Below are 19,008 nucleotides of genomic sequence, written 5' to 3' on the forward strand. Positions count from 1 at the left end.
AGACTTGGCATAACATTACGAATGTATGTATTTACAAATTTGGGTCTGTCATTATTTGAAATGGCATTTGTAGATGATATCCAAAAACATAATGCGGTTCTCACCATCGAAGTTCAATTGTATTAGATTTTAAAATTAATTCTAATAACATGAGCAGCAAATGACTACTAGAAGGTCTTCGATTCTATGAATGTGACCACTTAAGGTACTCCTTAAGTGGTCACACCCAGGCGTTGTTCAAAATCCAAATATAACATTATTGCTTTTAAAAAACATAACCCTCAAATGGATGATGGCAACTTTTTAGTGTATATTATATTATAATATACCTATAACTTTTCTAATTGATCACATATTATTATAAATTAACAGTGGCACCTGTGACTAAAAATAATAACTATTTCGTTAGTACAATTTTGTCCACAGCAGAGAACTGCAAGCTTTAAAATAAAATTTCATTTACACAAAAAAAATTTAAAGAATACTAGTTTGTTGTTGAATGGCAACACCGCGCAACTAACGTAGGTACTGATTTGTAATTTTTCTTTTTTTGGTACAGAACCTAGCATAATTGGTATGCAGTAACCGTACCGTTCATTTGTTACTCTACTTCCAGTCAAAAAAATATGCACTGGTTTTGCCATTCAGTGAAAAATGCACGGCTTTCATATTATAGTACAATTTTAAAAAATAATGAAGAAAGTTATACTTAAATATATAAGGTGGGCACATCCATAAAACGGCTTTGGATTAAAATCCCGGAGGTTTAAATCTCAAATGGTCAAAGTCACAAAAGCTGTAATCTCAAAAAAAATATTTTATTTATATTCTGATAAATAAAAAGTATTGAATTGCAATTGTAACTTACTCAATGATCTTAATAACCCAGTAATCACCAACCTCAGTAATGAGGCTAAACTGCGTCAAGTTTAATGTGAAACGTGGCCGTTTCGAGAACTACAATACTGTCAATCCTTTCATAATATATCGCAACGCCACAACGGCGGCCATGACACTTCAACTTATAATTTTCGCACTCTAATATTAATATTATGAAGACTTTGTTTAGTAAGTTAATAGAACATTTTTAAGCTCTCTACTCAATTTGACATTATAATTGAAGGTCATTTACCCATTTAAAAAAGATTAAAAAAGCGTTTATTTTTCGAGATCTCAGAGTAAGGTTACAGCTTTCGAGATTTCGGCCTTCGGATCAACCCCATACAATAATGTAGCATTGTATCAAAGTTAAAACTCGTTAAATGCATGCAATAGTTAACATATTGTCACCTAATGAGTTTTGCCGTTGAATAATGATATTATTATATGTTAGATAAATCCAGGGGCGAAGGGTGCCTGTTAAAGGTACATACGTAGGCTGTGGTAGATAACTGAAAAAAAATACTAGGATAGCCATATTTATAGTACGCACTTGAATTTGAATTTTGTTAATCTTCTTACTGAACAAAAAATATTATGTTACCTTTTTATAATAGATATAACACAAAAAAGACAACAGGCACTAAAATAGATATTTAAAAAAAGTAATGCCCAGTTGCGATTCAAACTCGATTAGAAAATTGAGTCAGATGCTCAGACCACGGGAATACGGGACGAATCCAGCCAGTACCAAAAATGAATGTATACATAGAGCCTATTAGACTTTATACAAAAAGCCTCATGACTAGGGCTCGGATTTATATGCTAGTGCATGTTTTGTTAGGGTGTATGCACAGCTATGGGAGTTACACAGAAATCTGTTTTAAAAGACACAGAATCCAAAAATAAAATTTTATTGTGCATATAAATGCATATTTGAACCGTTAGAGCATATTTGAGACATTAGTGCACATTTCATAAATAAATGCATATTTTAGAGCTTTTGAATTTATAATATTAGTTTTTTTTTTAATTATTTTATCGAAATATAACTAAGTTGGGAAGGTAGAGAAAGTTAGATGCACTTGCATTTTTAATGCCATCTCCGAGCTGTGGATTTATCAGAAAAAGTGAAGTCAACTCGGGCACGTTTATTTAAAGTTTGCACTATCACCTCTGTAGACGTTGAGAGGTCGTTTTCCGCATATAAACAAAATACTGACCTACTTATGCGGAAAAATTTAATGCCAGAGCATATTGAAAAAAATATTGTAATTTTTTGTTTCGGGCGAAAAACAGAAAATAGTATTTAGGAATAGCTAAGTGTGTCGTTTTTGTTTTCTAAGTTATGTTTGGTTTAAATTGCATTTATTATTCAATTATTTGTACTTGTGAAAAAACTATTTTGAAAATTGTAATTGATTAACTTTATATTCATTGTTTGTGTTTTTTTGATCTGCTATCGTATTATGTTCAAAAATTATTAACTAGTTCGATTTTTTTTCAGTATCTAATATTGGGTAAAGTGGGTATTTACAATTTTTTCCTACAAAAAATGTCAACTTTTAACTGCATATTTCTTCGGTTTTAGTGCATATTTTATTAATTTTAAGTGCATATAAATTCGCTCCCTACTCATGACACATGATAGTATGACACTGGTTTTGACATTGTGTGTGTAAATGTTTGTATGTGTTGTATGCATGAAGTGTACCTAATTACTTGAAGCTTTTGTATGATTGTGTTGGTTTCTGCTATGTATTAGTACCAATACTACTGGCCCAATAGGAGTAAAGACATGTCCATCTAGGTGGTACACAATTTATAATACATTCCTACATATACAACAGATGTCGCAAATTATATTATTTTTGTAGAATATAAAATAATCAAGTTATTATTTAAGTACGCTAGCGCAATTAAAAATTATTTTTCTTAAGAAGGTAAGCTTTAAATAATCGTGTAGTATGGAGTCTTCGCCACTGGATAAATCTTCAAGGCAATTCAAAGCGATGATATGCTGTCGAAATGAATCAGAATTCAATAGACATGTCAATTAAAACACAAGACAGAAAAATTTACATGAAATCATTCACCAACCACCAAAAAGTATGCAAATACACCATCTGTACATTAAAGACGGATAAAGACCTTCGGAAGTGGGACAATAAAATGGAGATGAGGAAGTCGATTTACATAATATTTGGCAATGGCTGTAACGATTCTGATGCGAAGGATTTTTTATCAGTCGCCGCTCGATTGTCTTCCAAAACAATCACTCTTCGAGAATAATCGTTTAACTGCACCAGCAAATAGCGGTATTCAAATTGTCCGCTGTCATTCTGAAATAAAATCAGATTCACAATTAGAAACTCAGAAATATTAAATGACGGGGCCTGAGACAACCTGTCATCAGGAATTTTACCAGGCATTCGGCGTACCTACTTTGCATTTCTTGTTGTAAATAAAGTGTTAAGATGAGAGGTCAGTTAACCTAGTCAGTTTTAACAAGTTTTGCTAGAGAACTCAATAAAAATGGTCATTTTATATTACTTCTTTCATGTCCAGTTGCACAGTGCCTTCATTTCTAGTTCCTTTGATATAAAATTGCATTCTGATGCAGTTTGCCCCGTCTCGTTGATAAAAAGCATGGCTGACGTGAGTTCTCCGTCTCCTGGACGTTTCTTCGCCAAAACCCTTGATGGGAGCACCGAGGGAATCTGACACGTATGGATCCTAAAACATGTAGAGCGTAAATTATTCCCGCCAATAATAATAATAAAAAAAATAATCAGTTCATTGGGGATGAACAAATTTAGTAGCTGACAGTTTATTGGTTGTCATGCCGCGCTGCGCAATTGTCGGAGTATTTTTACATAATTTTATTTTTGTTCATACACATACCTACTAAGAATTCGGTCGGTTAACTGCGTAAAATTACTCGATTTTTGGCTATTTTAGAAATGTGAGGTGGCTCGGTTAACCGGTTTCGGTTTTAACCAATTTAGATTCTCCACAGCATTATGAGATCAGCGACAGCTTTTCGGACAACGAGAACTGTGAGAGAATACTAATCTCGATATCCTGGAATCGAACCCCTACTCGGCATTGTCTACTTGTCTGTTTTATGAAGGTACATGTACTGAAAAATGCTTGGAAACTCATTTCCTGGCTAAATAATGAAGTAGTAAAATACAGAACATGCACCAAGTAAATAGTAAAAGATGACAGTGAAGTGATGGGTCCTCACCTGAATACATTTTTCCAAGGCCGCAGAATAAATGCTATTTGGGCTTTTACTGGAAAATAATTCTCTGAATACAAAATAGAAAATTACTCCGGTCACCCCCATGCCGACTAATATGACGCCCATATAAGAGACGGTCTTTGTGGTCTCTTTAATTTTTTCACCCAACGGTCGGACATCTGTGGACACATCGGCTGTGGGTTTCGCTGCGCCCACAGCATTTTTTGTTTTTACCGATGAAAAGTCTCGTCTTTCTAAGAATTTTATATACATCCGGCTATTTGAGACCGCATTGTTATAACATAATCTATTCTGACATCTCAGTAGCGATGAAAGCTTTGATATTGTAGACATTCTTCTAAAAAAATAAATACATAATTACAATGAAGTGAGCAAATTAAATCAACACCATACGTCTCAGCATGAAATATATAAATTTCCCTGACCGACGGAAGCTTTCCTTTAATGCCTGAGTGGGCAGTGTTTGGTGGGGCGTGAGCGGCGTGTGCAACTCAAACATTTAACCATATAGACGTAAACCAAAAAAGAAATTGTCTACGAACATTTCACACATGGTTATACGTTTGAGTTGCGCTCGCCGCTCACGCCCCGCCGAACGCTTTCCACTCAGGCCGTAAACTTAGCCTCGAAGATGTTGTCTTTTCAACACACCCGATTAAGTTTTCTAAGCTTCTAATACTTAATGCTAATACTTTCAAATTGATATAAGGTGATAAAGGGAACAACTCTATGACATATTATAGCACGCACACTTCAAACGTATAAATCATTCATACGAGTATGTCATACTCAAAACATAATAATTATACACCTATATTGACATTTCAATATTCTATGCTACAGCATGAATGAATCTTTGTTTTCATGGAAATGGTTGAACCATTATCACCATTTGCAAGATTTATTATTGTTATAATATGAATATGTACGTTATTGAAGAAATAAGATTGAATTTTAATGAAATAGGTGCTTAAATCACCCCAAATCGTACTAAGAAAAAAATTGAACTGTCAAAATAATTATTTTCTAATTATTCTAGCACAATAATAATAACACCGTCAAAATGTTGAATGATTAAATAATAGAATAAAAAAAATTGTGTTCACTTTTACAATATTATTTATAATGCATGAATGCATACTTAGGTTAGAATATTAAATGTTTTCATTTACGAATACATAACCTCACCTTTAGAAAAAGCCAATAACATTGAATGAATCAATATTAGTCTATGGAATGAATATTCCTATAACAGTGTTGCCAAATTTTTGTTACGGAATTTACGTGATTCAAGAAGATATATTATAGTATTTCGTCAAAAATTATAGTACGCGTCGACTTCGATTTGAAAATAATGTTTTTTGTTTTTTCACAAAGAAAATAACATGAATCTTGACAAATTTCGAGATCTTTCTTTAATCTTTACCGGTAAAAAATAAATTTACGGCAAATTTGAAAAATTACGTTTCAAATCAAAGCCAAGGATTTTTTAAAACTCTTTTGAACAAGTTTTTTCTTGGTTCGTCAAACTATCCTCTTATGCCTGTGCTTCATTAGCACGCAGTCTTCCAGTCTTCGGACTTTTTTTCGCGTGGAGCACCCCAGATCTGCGGACTTTTAGCCAGGCTCGATGGATTTCAAACATGTTTGATATTGGCGATGTCTTTACCTACCAGAGACACCTAGCGGAAAGAGTCAAAGCTTGCAATCTGAGATGTTTTTTGTTGGTAATTATCAATTTCAACTGTATTAATAATTAATAAATATGTATCTGAAAACATTAAAAAGAAAACTATTTTTTATTTTAATTCAAAGATAAACTTACAATAAACAATTAAAAAATGTGAATTTGTCAAAGGACCCCATCTTATTATTACATTATATTATATTTTATGGTCATATTTATTATTAAAATTAAGTTTTCTATGTGGTACGATTTTTGAGCCGGAAGAGGTAAAAAAATATGATTCAGAATTTATCAAATCTTCGTTACATTTTGTAACGAACAAAATAGACCAGACATGGGCACGTAGCCACATTTCGTAGCCAACAAGACGTATTTATAGTGGATGGATTTTCCAATATGCTGTCATCAAATAATACGATTTGTTTTTTTGAAGTTATGCTTATTTAGACGCGTTTGGAAAATTAGATCAGAGTGTATTTTTGGCGTGTGACATGTAAGTAAAGCATAATTTATTTTTTCACACGAAAAAAATCGCACTCGATTGGATTCGAACCACGATTGTTCGGTTATCAGCCGAACGCACTACCTTTACGCCACAGTATGATAATGCAATCTTGACGATTATACAGTATAAAATTATAGTTTAGAATTGTTCCGTTGCCTAGGCAGCGAATTTATTATTGTCGGTCATTTGCAATTCATTACGTAAACAAACTATTAAACGTCACAGTGGCAGTTGTTACTTTAAAATAAAAACAACGATAAATAATTATATAATTTAGTAATATATTAAGTTAAAGTGTATAGAAATAAACCAACGGCGTTCCAATAAGCGATCCCTTTTCTTGAGTGTGTAATTTAACAAGATAATTAAGAGCTAGAGAAGAATCTAGGTTATCACAAGTTTTGTTTTTGTCTTGTTACGCCAAAGAAGTATAGCTTTTAACGCGGGTACATAAGTACACACACCGATTTTTTTTCACTCGGGTGACCACACAAAAATATGAGACAACCATTTTTTAATTATTTTTCTTCTAACTTTTTTTCTTCATTTTAGAGTGATTACGCTATCTTTAGGCACCTATAATTAATTGGATTACAATACCTTGCGATGTTTCTTCTATATAAAATATTTCGATGTTCTATATAAAATAACATAGCATTATTGTTTAGATAAAACTGTTAAATAAAAAACACAAATAATTACAGTTAATTACAAACAAAAAATAAGTTTATTATATTACCTACTTATTTACACATGTGTATTTTGAAAATATTTTATAAAATAAAAATTTAACATGGGTTCGTTTTTGACACATTGTGTATAAAATTTCTTGTTTATATAAACCTAAGACACAAAATACAGGTAGATATGTTGAAAATTTTATTATATAGTTAATTACAATATTTTAACATAATATTATCAGAGAAAAATCGATTATTTAAAACGAAAATGTTTTTATTTGAAATATAATGTATGAAAGTCAGCGTTGAGAAAATAATATTTTGAAAAACTATTGATTCCTAAGTATAATTAATCTATTAAAATATTGTCTATTCCCACACAGATAATGAATATTGAGATGGCACCCAGCTCTCCCGCCCTTTATTCCTTCTCCCGTATTCTTAAAAATATATTTAACTCTGAAATGAAATATAGAATCTATGTAAATAATGAATGTCATTAACTAGCACTAACAGTTTTTACTTTGACAAACACATCGTATATTTTGGGTTCAAAATAATATTATGTATACGACCCTGGATTTTTCACAATAAACAACCTTTGACGTTTGATGTAAAAGTTGTGAATTGTTATTGTAAAAGATCTTTTAGGAAAAACTATCAATGTATAAATATTAAAAAAAAAAAATTAATAGTATTATTATTAATTAATATGAATATTGTTCCGAAATGACTCATTTGTATTCTTCCACCGAATAATAACGTAGAATAATACAATACTCATTTGTCAATAAACGTAAAGGAAAATGTAATATTATTATAAATACCTGTGAAAAAATACGCCGGTATTTCTCCTGGCTTTGCATCTTATTGCACTGCAAGAGACCATGTTTTTTTTTTAAACTTAAAACGTCGACGAAAATATCTTACTGCTTTTAAGATCGAGAGTAAACAATATTATATCCGCCATCTTGTTTTACGACACGAACTTGAAGTAGCAGCTCCAGAATACCAACCATACCAACTGTCTTTCTCCGATTCGTATTTTTTAGTACATAAATGATGCCATGTTCCCTCTCCAGTCTTCAATCTCTTTGTAGTCACCCTATTTTCAAACAAAAAGTCACACAAAAAAGGGTCCGAGTTTATTAGTTTATATCTATTGCATTATTATTATAGAACAAATGTCATGTTAGTCCATTGGAGTAATAAAGTAAGCAACATCTTATTTATTATAGTCTTCGAGGATTTATAACTTAAATTATTTCTGTTTCACCATGCACTGATCAAAAATGAAGATTTTGCCCATCGATGAAATAAACAGTGCGTACCTATTATAATTTTCTAAAATATATTAAAATTACTACACGTAACCGGAAAAGGTAAAAAAAATGACACCGAATTTCTCAAACCTCCATTAATCGGATGCTTTTTTTGTGACATACTAGAAAACTATACATTTTCAACCCAAAACAATGCGTAGGTACTATAACTTCTGACAAAATACTATAATTTTTGGGCCCGCGTACTATTCGGTGAGAAAAAGATGGCAGCACTGATCCATAGACACTATGACACTAATATGTTGGCAGCTTCTGGGTCTCGCTGTCAGTCAAATTGTCAATTAGGGTCAATAATTTTCAAATCTGATCTACAATGTTAATTCTAAACGAGAGGGATCGCACAATAAGCATTTATCCTCAAAAAACGTTACTTGGATAGCGGACACCGAAAGCAAATAACTTCCCACCATGGACTGGATAATATCGGACGAGTTGGGTTTGACAGTGGGCCATCTGGTAGGATGGGGCGCAGCTGGCGCTATGGTTATCGGTGGAGTGACTCCATACATTCCACAATATCAGCAAATAAAACAAACGCAAGATGCGGAGGGATTTTCACTTTACGTGTGCCTATCTCTTCTAGTAGCAAACACACTTAGGATCCTCTTTTGGTAATAAATTCTCTGTAACCCATACAATATTATGTCTTTGTAAATTAATAAAAAAAAACTATCGGGTGCTCATTTTAAACCTACGTCGTTAATTGAGTATCGTTCATTTCATTGCTCATGAAAATTTTGAAAGTTTTTTTTTTACAAGGTCAATATTTTCAATTGAAAATGATGACATTTGACTTTGGTTAACCTCAAGTACTTAAGTACTTATTGCAAGTCATAAAAAATCCCATTATTATCTTATCTTAACAACACAACCATTATGATTATTAGCAGTTGAGGCTATTGTTTGACAATATTTGTAAATATATCAAAGACTTGAATGAAAACATTCTCTGTAGGACTGGGCAAAAATATATAAAATTAAGGCTAAAAACAAGGGTTTTTAATACATGTATAGGCTGTTTTTTCACATTACAGATTTATTTGTATCATACTATTGCCTGATTGTGAAAACCACAAGCGTTTAAACACAAATTTAGATTCACTCATGTTATGGAACGGCGGGATCGACTTCATGTAAAACAGTTATTTTATATTTTTATTGGATTTATTATAATGGATCAATAACTTGATAGTAATGTATAGTAGAATATACGATGGGCAGGGAACTCAGAAATACATAACGGGTAAGGCGATAGCAGGTAACCTACTCGAGTAAGGAAGAATCCGAATTAAACTTGCACACGTGTCAATAATATATTGTACGTCGAATACTGAAAACTGCTCTCGGTTTATGAATTTACGCTCTTTAATGTTGGTGTATTACACACACTATTGCACGTGCATAATGTGTACTTCATTTTTCATAGGACACTCACACATTCAAAACACTGCATCAACATGCGGTGTATTGAATATAGCCTATCGGTATTCTATTTATTATCTGTTCTCTGACGATGGACAACAACTTAATAATAACCTGATTCAATACAGTCGATGCTTCCTTAGTTAGGGCTCAGTTAATAGTGAACTGAAGAGGCTACAACGCTTTATAAAACAAACCTTATTTATTTACATGTTGGATTATCTGACCCCTTTATGCGTTTGCTTATTAATACTTGGTATTGATATAAATACAAAAAGACGGGCGTACAACTACAGGCTATAACAATAATATGTACAGATATTGCCAAGATAAACCCTGAAACTGAAATATGTTTTGGATGGAGAGCATTGTTTGGTGCTTTTTACTGGTTCTCTGTCGTCTTTATCTGTCAGTCGCCATTTTGGAATTCAGCTATCTTTTTGTCACCGAATTATAGTACGCGGTCCAAGACATTATAGTATTTCGGCAAAAATTATAGGACGTGTTGAAAATGTAAGTTTTTTGTTTGTCACATAAACATAACGGAGAATTCGAGAAATTCCGATGCCCTGCTTTATTAAAACACCTCTTACGACCGAAAAATGCTAACACCAGCCGCAGTCATTAACTGTCACGTTAGTTTCTTAGAGTATACAACGCAAGATTACGTCCATATTCGGCGAATTCAATTAATTCCATTTTTCAAAATTATGGTATTTTTGACGTACTATACTTTTTTAATAGTACGCGAACCAAAGTGTATTATAATTATAGTTCGGTTGGCAACACTGCGCTCACTGACAGATGCGAGCGGTGGCGGAGAACCAGTAAAAAGACCCCATTGTTTTATTAACTCATCCGTACGTCCAATGCAACTGGTGCGTTGCCATTAGTTAGCCATTAGATACTATTAGCATGTTAACTCATTTAGTGCTAACACGCGACTGGCACGTTTGGAGTCATTGGCCATTAGATATAATTAATGTGTTATTTAAATGTAATTAAAAGGTTAGCAGTGATTGTGTTATTAAATGTGGTAATTAACAGGTCCGCAGTGAATGAGTTAACTCATACATACTAATACACTGACCATTTCGTAAGGAAACCACAGTATTCACATTTTTATATAATATAAATGTATCTAAGTAATAAACCGTTTCTTTTATTCAACGAATAATTCACAAGATTTGTGTTTTCAAATTATGTTATTCAGCAAAATGTATCTATAAACTGGAAAGATGACTAGCGATGGACAGGGATTTTTATAGGCACCGCGTAGTTTCCACATGCTCCACCTCAGGAGCGGACGCGGACTACGGAGAAGCTGCAACCGCCTGTGAAAACACAAACCGTGTCAATTATTAAGCATAGATAGGCAATCACTCAATCAGATACATATTACCATCATTATTTAGAAATTTTAGAACAATCACAAAAATTGCATGTGTCATATGAACATATTAGCGATACCTTAAAACAGGTTGTGATCTTTCAATGCGCCAATGTACAGATTATAAATTTTTGTCATTTGAGGCACTGTACGACGTGGTATAAGTGGTCAAGCTTTCTAATAGTCAAGCTAACACTGGCTTTATTTCAACAAGATTAGACAATGCATCTTATGCATTGTCACCACCATTATAATAGTGCGTGTACACATGCATGAATTTACACCAATATGTAGTGTGTATTTTAAACTATCGCGATAATAACTGTTTACATGTAAAAGTGCTGACTGTCTCGCCAGTCTCATTCTTCAAGCGTAAGTGAGACGCGATGTTGTCATTGTATGGTGTTATTTGACCGGTTTTCAAAATTGGTAAACGTCAAAAATGTTTTGCACGGTGTAATTCGTTTTTTTCGACAGTTTCGCTACTATCGATCTACTGCGCAGGGTCAAATATTGGAATATGTGAGGTGTCACCTGAAAATTTAGAAGCTTCTGAACTTTTTTGATCCATGCATGCAATCTGGCAAGTTGTAGGTAGGTAGATGTTTACACGTGCATTTTCTTGTTATGCCCGCGATATTATGTGTTGTCAACGTGTCTATTCACAAAACATGCAATCTAATGTGCCTCCGCACCTTGCTCGAATGCGACATTTAAGTTTGATAAAAGTAGCATAGTGACTTTTTCATTCGTATTGACTTGACATCACCCTCCCAGTGTGGCCTTATCTATGCTAACGGAAGACAGGTTCAACACTGCATCCAATTTTGAGTTATGACTACTTACATCCCAGACGAGACGATTTTCAATGTGCGACCAAGACTCAGTCAGGTGTCTTAGTAAACCTTTTTGAGTGGCTGTAGGAGTTTCTCGCCCGCGTGACAGATAGTCGACAAAATTTAATCCCACTAATTTTTTTTATCTCGTAAAGAAAGGAGGATATGTTGCCCCTTCCTCTCCAATCTCCTATAATAAATATGTTGTAATCGTAGATGTGATAAATAATAAATGTGTAATGTTAAATTCTTGAGCTACTTTGGGCCCCGCCATTTGTGCATAATGTTTACCACTCACCCAATTCCAGAGATTTTGCCGTCCAATTTGAAAGTAACCATAAGACCGTAATTTACAGCCTATACTTATGATTTACATGTAATGACTGAGATTATTCTAAAATAATAAGTAAGAGAACCCCGTGTCCTCACGTAAACATGCCGGTGACATTATCATAATTTATTGAAATAATTATTACCTATATCTTTCATTGAAATTTATTTTCATGCAGGTTTGGTAAGCGCTATGAAATACCCCTTTTGGTTCAAAGCGTAATAATGAATTTCACAATGTTCGCCATGATACACCTGTGCGTCAGCGTTCGGAAAAAGAATCAAATAATTCGAGCGAGGGAACGAATTTTCACAGGTGAGTCTTTCTTCGATCCTTATAAATGTGTGTGGAATTGAAAATGAAATACTTAGAAGATGTGCACATTGAACACTTTGAGAATTATTCTCAGAGAATTAATATGAATGTGATTACTAATTCAGTGGAATTTGTCTAGAGAAATCTCAATTATATTCAGATTGCATCAGGTGTATTTGAATAATGAAATTAATCAATCCTAAATGTACAGTCGCAGTCATAAATATGTACCCTTGAACTACCCAATGCGGTTAATTATTTTGCCATATTGGCAAAAGTCCACACAAATTGATATTTTATGTAAGCAGTGCGAGTACTGTTTTTTTAGTATAATAATAATAATTTCTAATCTTAGTATCGATGATTCTATATCTGCTGCAAAAATCCAATCACATCCATATATTTTGTAGGTACATAGATAAAAATGACCAAAATTACAAAAAAATAATGTCAAAGTTACCAATATTAATAATTGATTCGTAATGCTGGACGGACACTTATTTATGATTGTGACTCTAGTTATTGTAGCTATAATATTACAAAAAAATTAGCCCTATTTTGTTTTCTCATCTTTTTATATTATATTTTTCAAGTTCTTCTTTATTTACATTGTCATTTCTCTAGGTCATTAATTTTTAACAAAATAGAATTACCGAACAATGACGCCAAAGTTTTACCAATAGCGTAGTATGCCGCCAATATTTCGGTGTCATTATTTTATTTTGCCAAAAAATGCTATGACCTAGTCATTTCTACGCCACAAGTCCTATCTCTTCCTATTCTATGATAATATATTACGAAATACTTAATAATGACTATGTACTATACTATGTTGTGGCATACCTCCAGCACAATCGGAGGATGTGGCTCGGTGGCTCAACCAAAGGCATGAGAACGGGGAGCCCCCCGGGCAAAGTGCTCATCGCTTCTACGGTGAGATCCATTTCCGACGGTCACTGCATGCCCGTCACCCGTCACCGGATAACGATCACTCTCCCCCTTACATATTATTTGGTTTGGCTATGGTGTCTTGTCTTTGATTTAATGCATTTTGCATGTCTTTATTTTCACTAACAATGTTTTCTTACTACTCTATAATTAGTTTGGCATGTCTTGCAGAAATTATGTTTGAGTAAATTATAACCAAAATTAAACTCAATGCTATACGTTCTTTCGGGTAAGACAGCTCACCGTCAACTGTGCTACGACGAAATGTAATACGTACAAGTTACATGTAACCGCTTAGTATACAGATATTTTATTTTAACTTTTCACTCTGTATTGATTATTCTGAAATTCTGAATTTGAAATATGCACTACCTATGTGTATAAGACTGATAGCATTGCAGTTTAAGAACTTCAATATAAAATATTCCCATACATTCAACATAATATTAATTTTATCCTGCAAAAACCATTCAGTTACATAATATTTTTTTAATATTTCAGTTTTGTGTATTTATTTTACTAGAATATTAGTATAAAATATAAGTAGGTATGGTACGTAACTACATTAAAGAATTTTCTTATAATCAAAACAATCGCATGGCATACCAATTTATAATAATTTACTTTACTCAGTAATTGGATATTATTTTTATTGGCTTATTTTTGTTCATCTGTATTTATAATATGCTGATTTATAAACAAATTTTTCTAGGCTGTACTTTCACTCATTCATTATTTTTTTTCTATGAATCTTTTTTTTTACCAATAAATGTTATATCTCGCCGCTTCATTGCATTATTATGGTTTTGTACAATATATATAATATTTCATATTTTTTACTTATAAAAGGTCACTTTCACATATTCACAATAATAATTAATTATGGGCTTCATTTTTAATAGAATTCGTATGTAATATTTTTGTGTCACAGTGTTAATATTTTGTTGTTTAGATTTTCTTTCTCCGAATAAAACACTCAAAGAAAAAAGTTTGACTTCTTTTTGAAAGTGTATCTTGATAGCAATATTCATTCCGTTCATTAAAGATATGTTATATTTCTATTGCCATGATAGTAATAGCAAGTTTTTATAGTACCTACAGTGAGAAATTTACCTTATAATACTATCGACCGACTTGATGGAATTTAAATTTTAATTCCAATCGATAGTTAGTTTCCAATATCTACTATGGGTTTTTACAAACACTTGTAATATTCAAAATATGTTTTTATACCTACTAGATCGTTAATCAGTAGGTAATAAGATTTTTAACTTATTGCATCAAGATTTAACTATATTCATTATCGGTGCGCATTTAACATTGGTGAGTGCGCAAAGTGCCTAAACATGCCAAAAGGCGAAACCCGTGTCACAAATAACGACTCAAATGGAATAATACAAAATTTTAATCGATAATATTTTGTAAGTACTTATATTGTCATGGCCTCATTTTATATTTATGGTCACGCTGGTAATTATTTTTTATATCTTGATTTTTAGATATGGAAAGAAAATATTTCTGGGCGTGGACGGATTTCCAAAGCTACGTCGATTGCATGCTGGTATTTTCTGTGATGGGTGCCGGCCTCACATACTTTCTTATCGAAGTGTCGGCATTCGTGGAGACTATAGGATTTCTCGCCGTTTTCACTGAGGCGATGATAGGAGCACCGCAAATTTCAAAAAATCATCAAAACAAAAGCACCGAAGGAATGAGGTAATATACTGATTTTCATTTTTTTGTTTTATCGTCCTGTTGAAGTGGACACCATTGGATATTAATAAAAAAAAACATTCATCCGATGTGCGACGGACTCCCTGAGCTGCGTTCCGACTAAAAAAATATCTCAGGCACGCCTCGCACCTACAGTTATAAAATAGAAAATAGATAATAATATGATCAAATCACATGGGCATGATGTTTTACGACTTCCACTGTATCACCCAGATTTAAACCCGATAAAGGTAGACTAGACTGGCTGAAGAATCAGTGAATACAGAGCAGACAGAATTTAGGCGAAAAACATAAAATTGTTAATCTGTTATTCCTTAATAAAAATGCACTCTAAATAAATTGAAAAAATGCTGTGAGGTGTGCACTTGCTAAAAACCGAAGATTCCTATAGGGCAAATGATTTAGGAATAGAAACACATATGGATAACTTAATAATAAACATTGGCGCGGAGTCGGATAACTACAGCGATGATTATTTTTAAACATTTAATCAGATGCAATGTCAGGGTAATGCGTGATTTATATTGTAAGTAATTTAATAATTATTCATATTGAAAGTAATTTTGATGACTTTCTACGTGTAACACGGGCTGCTCTGTAACTGACCGAAAACAGGCGAACCCATCCGAATATCAAAAAGTTCACGGTTAGGTTAGTGATACATCCCTGTTACAGGCGGGCTTCTCCCGGTGTGAAAGAATCATTTAATAATTATAAGCCGAAATGTAACCCTAACCTCTAGAAACGGCTTCATAAAACATCTAATCTGATTCCTTGCTCAACTACGTAAATATTTTATTCATAGGTCACGTACTGGGCGGAGGTGTAATTAAGATAAATTTTAAAGTGTAAATGATGATGGATGAAAGAGATAATTTTAAGACTAAATAAAATATATAAATCAGAATTCAAATGTTGTAAATTTTGCCACGCATTGCGCAACGCCAAAGTCAGCCTCGTGATTCGCCAAATCCAAAGATCATCCGATCGGATTTGGCCAATCGCGAGAGCTCTTTGGTGAGTCGGCGTGGGTTCGGAGGAATTTCAAAAAAGGGAACCCCGAGAGAAAAGTTAGTGAGCGTCCTTTATTCAAAGTATGCGGACCTGATGACTGTAACTGTAAAAACCAGAAAATAAACTTGTAAAACTAAAGATTAAAAATATAAGACCACGTTACGAACAAGAAAGACCTTTTTTTTATTTAATTTCTTTCATTTAATTTTTTTTTGTGAATCCGGGGTTCTATCGACACCTGAGCTAGCCACTGGAACCCTGGATATCTCATTAGGTTAGCTGAGAGTATTACATATTTGAGGGTGTATTATTTATCAGAGGAATCTAATTTTGGATAACCGATAAATGTAATATAATAAGTAATGATGTATATTTACTTTCAGTCTTACGATGGTAATAATGTGGCTATGCGGAGATATATTCAAGACTGTTTACTTCCTTTTGAGAAGCGCTCCTCCACAATTTTGGGTTTGCGGCAGCTTGCAAGTATCTTTGGATACTGTCATATTAATACAGGTACTCGTGATGTTAAATATGTAATACAATAATACGTACATACTTGATTTCCCTTAAAACTTATAGAAAATCATTATGTACTTATCCATATTGTTCACATGTCACAAATTCAATACTTAATCAAAGGGAATCTTTATTTTATTTCAAATCCATTTTTGCTCACTCTATTAACTCTCAATTAACATATTTATTGATATCTAATTTCTGTGGTGCTGTCCAGGTTTGGTTGTACCGCCATAAGACAGCGGCGGCGCGGAGGGCTCGCCGAGGGGACTAGCAGTGGACCGAGACAGACTTATAGCAGACAGCATCGTCATCATTCTTCCCGCGCCTTCCGATCTCTACATCCCGCCGCTTAGTTTTTCTACCCGAATGTTTAATTGATTTTATTTTTCATAAAAATTTGAAGACGTTGAATTCTGAATGGCTGTCTCGCGCACTGACAATGTGGCCCCCGTAATCTTCGCAAACCCTCTTCCATTATTCATTTAGTATCGATCGAATCATCGGTTTCTCGATGATTTCAACTGATATTTGCGTACAATCCATAGTTACCTTAATATAAAACCTTCTGCATCGTTTTGTTTTTCCAAAAAGCTTTGTAAATAATATTCTACTCTAAACTATATTTTGTATATATGGCATGTAATTTATTGTAAACCTTTTAGCGGTTGTGAAATATTAGCAAAATATCACGCTCTCCAAAACGTTTGGTTTTCATCGAAAGGTTTTCTAACGAGTAAATCGGAATAATAGATCACCCAGATGAATGTTCTAATCTTTTATTTAATATATTTTCTATAATCTGGACTATAATTTAAGAATATGTCATGTGGTTTTTAGAACTTAGAAATTAGTTTAATCGATGTAAAATGTAATTGAAAATCTGAAAGCTGTCGCCGATTTCTAAATTTTGCTATGTCGTATTTTAAAATAATTACTTTGACTGTAAAAATCTGATATCTAGTCACGGTTTCTATCGGTTGTAATATAATGTTTAATAAACTATTTTAATTAAAATTATACATTCCCTAAAATAGATACCCGCGTATAAAATATTCAAGTGCAGTAAATTCACTCGATTCGGACTGATTAATTTATTAAAACTCACCGACAAAGCGTTCTCCCCGAATTAGTACTTTTAGTACACTAAATAATATGTTCATTGAAACAGTTTTTAAGTATGTACAATATAGATAATTGAAAATATCTCATTCACAATAATATATTATAATTATTTTAGGTTGTGATAGTAATTTCATCTGTAGGTTGACTTTGAAACCATATCGATAATGACTAATGAGTACACGCATATCAACAAATAAATGTATTCTCCTCGGTTTGTTGCATCGATAAATACTGTCATTTAAATAATAGCTGTCTGTGACACTTGTTTTATTGATGAAAAACATAAACTAATATAATTATTGAATTTCAACAGTAGAATAAGATTATCTCCATTTAGCTATTTGATTTCGTTGTGATTATATTGCAAAATTTTTCTAACAATCTAATGTAGGGTTGCCAACCTAACCTCACTATCCTGGGGAGATTTTTCTGAAAAATAATCCCGTCTTTAAAAGAAATTTAGACAATTTTTTAGTGTATTGTCCCATTGAAGACAGACAAAAAGGAGAAAAAGGTGGACTGACAGCCAGATTAATTTTTTTAGTAAATTTGACAAGAGTTAACTGAAAACTGGTAGAACTTTTTTTTTATGTTCAATTTCAATATTTTTTTTCAATTTAAAGTTTTGCAGGTATTGAATCACTTCAATTTATAATTCTCTTTTTAAATCTAATTAAATTTATAGGGTTTTAAGAAATATCCAGAAATAAAACATGTTTATTAAGGTCAAGCGGTGCCAAATTGACGTTGATTATCCAGAATCACTCAGTCGACTGCGGCATCGAATCGGCACCGATTGTCTCCGACGGTTTCAGCCCTCCTCTAGTTGCTGACAAAAAAAAGCGGCGGTACATTATATTTTTTAGAGGAGATCGATTCGGCTTCGCCGGAGATTTAGAAGTATAAATCGGAGAATGTAGATTTCATGCAAGGTGACACGCAAGTTGGCAACCCCACGTGCAAACCCATTTCAATAATATTATTATCACTACAACATATTTCAATCAAAATA

The 19,008-nt window shown here is 33.0% G+C and overlaps 2 protein-coding genes across 4 annotated transcripts; one reads left to right on the top strand and one right to left on the bottom strand.

The window, feature by feature from the left end:
* Window positions 1-552: 552 nt before the first annotated feature.
* Window positions 553-5,385, bottom strand: LOC147066387 (mitochondrial import inner membrane translocase subunit Tim21). 2 transcript variants are annotated; one of them, XM_085955289.1, is made up of 4 exons: window positions 5,336-5,385; window positions 4,130-4,484; window positions 3,433-3,615; window positions 553-3,221 (listed from the first exon to the last, which is right to left on the bottom strand). In XM_085955289.1, exons 2-4 carry the CDS (start codon window positions 4,478-4,480, stop codon window positions 3,072-3,074), a joined length of 684 nt encoding a protein of 227 aa, XP_085811415.1. In that variant the 5' UTR covers window positions 4,481-4,484; window positions 5,336-5,385; the 3' UTR covers window positions 553-3,071. The 2 variants fall into 2 exon arrangements, with proteins under 2 accessions (XP_085811415.1, XP_085811416.1); XM_085955290.1 differs by having other exon boundaries at window positions 5,289-5,385.
* Window positions 5,386-8,581: 3,196 nt separating this feature from the next.
* Window positions 8,582-18,495, top strand: LOC147066388 (solute carrier family 66 member 2). Of its 2 annotated transcripts, XM_085955270.1 has the most exons (6): window positions 8,584-8,973; window positions 12,520-12,656; window positions 13,506-13,589; window positions 15,104-15,320; window positions 16,736-16,868; window positions 17,089-18,495. In XM_085955270.1, the coding sequence occupies exons 1-6, from the start codon at window positions 8,771-8,773 to the stop codon at window positions 17,143-17,145; spliced, it is 831 nt and encodes a 276-aa protein (XP_085811396.1). In that variant the 5' UTR covers window positions 8,584-8,770; the 3' UTR covers window positions 17,146-18,495. The 2 variants fall into 2 exon arrangements, with proteins under 2 accessions (XP_085811397.1, XP_085811396.1); XM_085955271.1 differs by lacking the exon at window positions 13,506-13,589 and having other exon boundaries at window positions 8,582-8,973.
* Window positions 18,496-19,008: the final 513 nt, after the last annotated feature.

Source organism: Rhyacophila brunnea, unplaced genomic scaffold (assembly GCF_057557595.1).
Source record: "Rhyacophila brunnea isolate RB1 unplaced genomic scaffold, BYU_Rbru_1.0 scaffold_5, whole genome shotgun sequence".
NCBI lineage: Eukaryota > Metazoa > Arthropoda > Insecta > Trichoptera > Rhyacophilidae > Rhyacophila > Rhyacophila brunnea.

Bases quoted from the DNA above. Each gene is read 5' to 3' on its own strand.
- LOC147066387 (XM_085955289.1), bottom strand. From the start codon at position 4,480: ATGTCTACAATATCAAAGCTTTCATCGCTACTGAGATGTCAGAATAGA. The intron at 3,616-4,129 runs GTGAGGACCCAT...TACATGTTTTAG, and splicing joins CCTTGGAAAAATGTATTCAG to GATCCATACGTGTCAGATTC. The intron at 3,222-3,432 runs GTAATATAAAAT...ATTTTATTTCAG, and splicing joins TGCAACTGGACATGAAAGAA to AATGACAGCGGACAATTTGA.
- LOC147066388 (XM_085955270.1), top strand. From the start codon at position 8,771: ATGGACTGGATAATATCGGACGAGTTGGGTTTGACAGTGGGCCATCTG. The intron at 8,974-12,519 runs GTAATAAATTCT...ATTTTCATGCAG, and splicing joins ACACTTAGGATCCTCTTTTG to GTTTGGTAAGCGCTATGAAA. The intron at 12,657-13,505 runs GTGAGTCTTTCT...GCATACCTCCAG, and splicing joins GAGGGAACGAATTTTCACAG to CACAATCGGAGGATGTGGCT.